The sequence below is a fragment of the Centruroides sculpturatus genome, unplaced genomic scaffold (assembly GCF_000671375.1).
Source record: "Centruroides sculpturatus isolate CEXI.00-Female unplaced genomic scaffold, Cexi_2.0 scaffold526, whole genome shotgun sequence".
NCBI classification, from domain to species: domain Eukaryota; kingdom Metazoa; phylum Arthropoda; class Arachnida; order Scorpiones; family Buthidae; genus Centruroides; species Centruroides sculpturatus.
Genome location: NW_019384897.1, coordinates 53,127 through 59,701, shown reverse-complemented (window position 1 = coordinate 59,701; position 6,575 = coordinate 53,127). Strand labels below are relative to the sequence as shown.

The following is a 6,575-nucleotide window of genomic DNA, read 5'->3' as shown; positions in this document are numbered from 1 at the left end:
CAAAAAAATATACGTATTTTGGAAATGTTGAGTCGAATTAGTCTAGAATCGATTAATTTTATGAAAGAAAACCTTTCAAACAGCCGTAGTCCGTAAACTATGATTCCTACAAAATTGATTCATAAAGAACGGAACGTATCTACCGTCTTATAGGGGGATCTACTGTATTTCATTTCGTATATTCAGTTTGAATAAAAAGTATTATCTGAAAAATTTAAAAAGGCATTATTTTTCAAAACTTTCTCATATCATAATACCTTAATAACTTTATGATCATTGTATTAATAATTTGATTATTAGACTTTGTATCTTTAATACTAATATCCATTCCATTACATTATTAATGATTAAGTAAAAAAAATATTTTAAAAAAATGTTTTGTTGTTTATTATATAATCATTTTTTTAATTTTCATTGATTGAAACGAATAAAAAACAATATTAATGATCCTGACAAAATCTCATTCTGACTATGTTTTCATATTTTTGCAATAGTACTGGGAACTGAAATGCAGGTGAAAATAAATTTATGACTTAAATATGAAGCACTCCCAAATTTATAAAATTAGATTACAAATTTTATTTAATCTACAAGAAACTACGTGTTCAGTCCTAAGGTCAGAATTCACTTCTTAGAATGACTGTGGGTGGTACTCTCCCCTACCTGCTTCGGTGGGGTAAGGTGACTGTTTTGCCTGTTTGCAGAAGAGGGTCGCCATTTTGTATTTTAGTTTGACTCGATTCTCAATTCCCTGACTACCTACGAGTCTGGATTTTTTTATGCGCAAATGATTTGAGCACCTAATACTCTGTGCCAAATATCAACTCTTGACATGTACTCCTTCATACCTCTATGCTGGTAAGAACGAGTGGCAGTACAATTTTATAAACAAGACATAGTCTTGTCAATAATAATAAGTGCAGAAGTCCAAATAGTTAGGAGTTGAAAGCTGAAATTTGGTACAGTTAGGGTATGCCATGAGAATGCACACTAAGAAGGGATTTGTTGAAATTCTCCCCCACAGGGGAAAGAGAGAGGATTAAGGCTTATTCTGAACAACTCAGCTTCTACTGTACTATTTTAAATTCAGTTTTTTGCATTTTTGTGGAAAATTGAACATATTTTTAGACTCATCTAAAAATTCTCTGATTAGTCTCAGAATAGGGGACCTAATTCTTGCACCCAGTGAAAATGGGTAAGATCGGCTATAATCTAATAATTTTCACTATCGTTACTTTTTTCCCGAGCAATGCCGGACTCAACTGCTAGTACTTATATATTTGATATGGAATAGTTTCAGCTAGCTTTTCTTTTTTATATTTACATATATTTTCCTTGTTTCTAAAAACTGAAAAATTCTTAACTTAGATGATTTTTTTTACTCTTTCAGTCCTGTGGGCACCAAGTAGCCCTTTTAATCAAGCCATCATGTATTCAGATAGGTGGTGAGGGACAGATTCTGACATATTCAGGATGAACCATCCATTATAAAATTCCTAAGATTTTTTGGCCTGTCTAGATAAATTCCCAAGTCCCCAAAGTGGAGACTGACAACTTAACCACTCAACCATTCCAATTGCCAGATGAAATCTGATATAACCATCTTCATTCATATATCTTATTGAAAATAATTGTTCATAATGCATTTCAAAAATATATCAAAAAAATAAATAATATTCCTAGATATTAGACAAAAATTGATATATATTCTGAAAAGGAAGACATAACTGATTATATTTGTATAATAATATGAACATCATAATAATAAATTTCCTTCAATCAATCTTAATTCAATAAAGTTTAAGTATACTTTTAAGGACAACTAATGTAATATATTTTCAAACTATACTTAAGCACTATAGTATATGTAGAAATAGTCTTACATAAGTATGACATGAAAATAAAAATAATAGCAATTCAAAATTCAGATTTTTTATAATTAGATGGCATGATGTGTTTTCAGTACATGCTTTCATCATTTCAATGTCATATATGAGAAAGAAAACTCTACTGCCAAGGAAGCACACTTTTGCCAATATCTTTACATTTCTAGTCACACAACTGATAATCTGATAAACTGTAAATCACCTTTTTACTTTTTACTGTAATTATCCATGATTATTTTTGGTGATATTTTAAACATAACATACATTCTATTAATACAGGTAAGCAGAAATATTAGCATCTGTGCACACTGTAAATAGTCATGTTTCCCATTTCAAACATGGCATCAAAATGATAGTGGTATGTGCTAAAACAGATAGTCTTTAATTGTAAAAAACATAATTTTTGAAATTGCTATTATTTTTAATCTGTAGGTTATCAATGTAATCACACAAGACTATTACATTTGTATTATAATACTTTAATAGAATTCAAAAGTATAAGTTAAATTAGTTGTCCTTAAAATTACTCTCAGATAAAATATTAATTGGAAGTAATGTTTTAATCGCTTTCCTAAGTTTTAGTCATTATATATAGTTGTACAGTACCTCATACTTTAAATGACGAACTTCAAATGCAAAATTTAACAAAAAGTCACCTTTGTGTTTGAACAATGCATCAAAGTTCGAACTGTGCACAGAGTGAAAAAATGTACTCAAAGCATAAATGCAATCTGTGTCTGAGTCATTTCTCACTCTCACGTTATGCTTGTATGTTTTCAGTGCATTTTTCACTTTATTTTTGGTGTGTTTGGTTATATATACTGTATTGTGTGTTATTTGTCTATTTTTAACAATTTTTTCCAACAATTTTTCTTTATTAACAGCTTTTGGGTACCCTGTATGTTTTGTATCCTTTAGTCCAAAATTTCCAAATGGAACTTTTTAAAATACATTTGACATCTTTGAAGTTTAGGAGCATCTTTCCCATACACATACATTGCCTAAAGAAAGTAAAAACAATTATATTGCTTTTGAAAGTCATAAATCATAATATGCCTGATGTGCTTTTTATCCTGTTATAATCAAATCACACGTCTATGTTAAGATGCCCAAGTCCAATGTGTGCAACCAATAAATAAAGTTTTCATTTTATTATACAGTATCTACATATTTTATTTATAGTTTTCAAGTTTTAATTTATTATTAAGGCATTTAATTACTATTTTATTTGTTACTTTTGTTATTTTTACCTTAATTAAACTATATGTATTTGCTGTTTTAAGTTTATCGAAATGGATATTGTTCAGTGTCTGGAAATGGATTAGTTCACTTTCTACTATTTTTAATGATTTTTAATGATTGATTCTGACTAAATGATTCAGAGTTCAAACACCTCTGGAATGAATTAAATTTGAAGTACGAGGCATCACTGTACATAGTTTTAGTAAACTAAAACTTGGAAGCAAAAATAATCACAGCAACCTTACAATGAGGAAAATCAAGATAGCAAATACCAGTAATTGCTACAACATATTTATAACTGATAAGCACAGGTAATTTAATGTTGCTTAACTATTTTATGTTTGGTTTTTACATGATTTTCACAAAATAATCTGAAATTAATCAAATTATATTTTCTAAATTTATGTTATTTTAATAAAACAAAAAATTTTTGATTATATCCTTTGAGTCTTCTATCTTCCTCTAAAACAGCTGTTCTCAACCTTTCTGAGGTCATGGAACACCATTCATATACTTTTTATTATGCGGAGTATTAGCATCAGTATATTTAAAAATCAATAAGTAAATCTGCACTTACTATTCTCGGGAAGCAGCAAAGCAATAATCTAACAAACTTTACATATTGAATAAAATAGAAACACGGAATTGTTTACAGATAAAGTAATATGTCATAGTACATCACAGTTTTTATTGCAAATTTATTCCAAAATCTTTTTTCTATTTCTCATGGAACACTACAGACAGATTCCTCTAGTATTTCACGAGAGGAAAACGATGGTTAAAGTGTCGATTTTAGAGAAAAACAAATAACAAATAAGAAAAACGAGTTTAAATATGCAAGAAATTTTGAAAACTTCAAACACAAATAGATGGTGTGTGTACATAAAGATTAAAAATTCAATTTTTTTTCCATTTACTTTTCAGTAAACAGGGATTTTTCCCATTCCAATAGGAAATTCACAGGAAATTTTTCCCCATTTACTTTTAATTAAATTTTTCAACAGAAATGTAAAAGTTTTAATCAAAATACATACCAGGTAATGCCAACAAAACCTTCAAAAATCTTTTTGAAGGTTTTGTTGATGTTATTTACTAATATATAACCAGCTGTGGGAAGATTTAGAACTCTGTACACATACAAAGTATACAAAAATTGACATAATATTAAATCTCCATTTCATTTTAGTAAAATTTAAAATTCAAAAATATAGAACACGCCTTCTTATAATACTGAAAATCCAATGTGATCTATAAATAATATTAAATCTCTTCAGGCATAAACTTAATAATTAAATGTCCTAATTTCATCATATTTCAAAAATATAACGTTACTTTCTTAAATACAAATGGAAAATCATATTAAAATAATATACTTTACCTGGACAGATTTGTCAACCAATGAACTGTTCCAGGTTTTAATTCATGAAGCAAAATAGATTTAGCTATATTTGTTTTGATTTCTGAAAAAAGTCTTTGAGATTCTTCGTCTAATTCTTCAGAATACGGTAAGAGTTTATTATAAATAACTTCTTTTTGCGGAGTATAGCCTAATTTGGCCGTTCGCTCGTCCATATTGATGACAACTATAATTTGCGAAATCTCCACCAATCTTTATAAATTCCTTCTAATGATGATACGTTAATTCACGGTGGCCGCCACATTGGGAAGTGACGTCATTTTCTTAAATTCTTTGTGCGACGTCTGAAGGCAAAAAATAAAAAATAAAAATAATCCTCTAAAAATATTTAAACTTTAAAATTCTATAAAAATAAGCACTAATTAATTTGCTTGTGCGATTAATGTGTCTTATTATGTTAACTGGAGATTTTTTAATGATTAAATTCTAATGGATAATTTTATCGCTGTTGGAATCGAAACTGAATTGATGCCAATTTTACACATAAACAAGTGTCTTAAGTCTTATAAAAATAAAAACTTGTTTGTTTATTCTAATGTATCTATCTACATATAAATCCACTTTCTTTAATAATATAAATGCTTACAAAAACTATGAAAGAATGATCAAATTTACCATTAAATTCCTTGTTCGTTATTAGTTCTAATTTCGTTAAATTCCGAACATTCGAAGTAGAATTTTTCGAATAATTTCAGGGAAAAACAACATGGAAGACAATAAAATCTATTTATAAACTGTACAAAATTTATTGCGTCTTTTCATTTCAAAAGCAACATTACTTACAGGTTACTCTTCTAATTTTTTTCCACGAATAATATTGATCTTATACATTTAAAATATATTTGTATACTTTTAAACCTATTGAGCTAGTGTAGTGTATTATTTATTCCAAATTATTTTTCATAAATCTGTGAGATCACAGCATCGGTCCCATCAGTGGTCAAGCAGTTCCGTTCACTGAATACTGAGAGTTCGGTCGTGGGTTCGCGCCTCGCCGGGATGGGCTGCCCACGTCGAGTTTTCCGGGTTTTCTCCGTGTCTGTACCCCTGAATAGGAGCCAGTTACCCTTAAAAGACCTCCCGGAAGGCATTATTCCCCGCGTAACGACCATCATAAACTCATACAACTACAATTACGTCACACTACCACGGGCTGATAAAGTCTAGAAGCTCATGTCCAACTAGCTGATACAAGACAAGATCACAGCTTTGACATCCGTCAATATTGTGAAAAAAATTTTTCTTTATTGCTAAAGATTACACCTTCGACAACATACAAAACTAAATACAGTCGAACCCCTATAACACTGTTGATTATTCCGTTTTATATGAATTCCATGTTGTACGAGTCACTTAGATTTTACAAATACGTGTGCCGGGCTGTGAATGGCTCATGTACAGTATTTGTAAAATCTAAGTGACTCGTACAACATGGAATTCATATAAAACGGAATAATCAACAGTGTTATAGGGGTTCGACTGTATTTAGTTTTGTATGTTGTCGAAGGTGTAATCTTTAGCAATAAAGAAAAATTTTTTTCACAATATTGACGGATGTCAAAGCTGTGATCTTGTCTTGTATCAGCTAGTTGGACATGAGCTTCTAGACTTTATCAGCCCGTGGTAGTGTGACGTAATTGTAGTTGTATGAGTTTATGATGGTCGTTACGCGGGGAATAATGCCTTCCGGGAGGTCTTTTAAGGGTAACTGGCTCCTATTCAGGGGTACAGACACGGAGAAAACCCGGAAAACTCGACGTGGGCAGCCCATCCCGGCGAGGCGCGAACCCACGACCGAACTCTCAGTATTCAGTGAACGGAACTGCTTGACCACTGATGGGACCGATGCTGTGATCTCACAGATTTATGAAAAATAATTTGGAATAAATAATACACTACACTAGCTCAATAGGTTTAAAAGTATACAAATATATTTTAAATGTATAAGATCAATATTATTCGTGGAAAAAAATTAGAAGAGTAACCTGTAAGTAATGTTGCTTTTGAAATGAAAAGACGCAATAAATTTT

General features: G+C 30.2%; 1 protein-coding gene across 1 annotated transcript in view; it reads right to left on the bottom strand.

The window, feature by feature from the left end:
* LOC111631408 (proteasome activator complex subunit 4-like) overlaps positions 1–5,268 on the bottom strand; it is a 56,458-nt gene extending 51,190 nt beyond the window's left edge. The window contains exons 1-2 of the mRNA XM_023375644.1: positions 5,161–5,268; positions 4,507–4,829 (exon numbers count right to left, since the gene is read on the bottom strand). Coding sequence (XP_023231412.1) covers positions 4,507–4,700 — 194 coding nt within the window. The 5' untranslated portion in view covers positions 4,701–4,829; positions 5,161–5,268. The remainder of the gene's footprint in view (positions 1–4,506; positions 4,830–5,160) is intronic.
* Between the last annotated feature and the right edge of the window lie 1,307 nt (positions 5,269–6,575).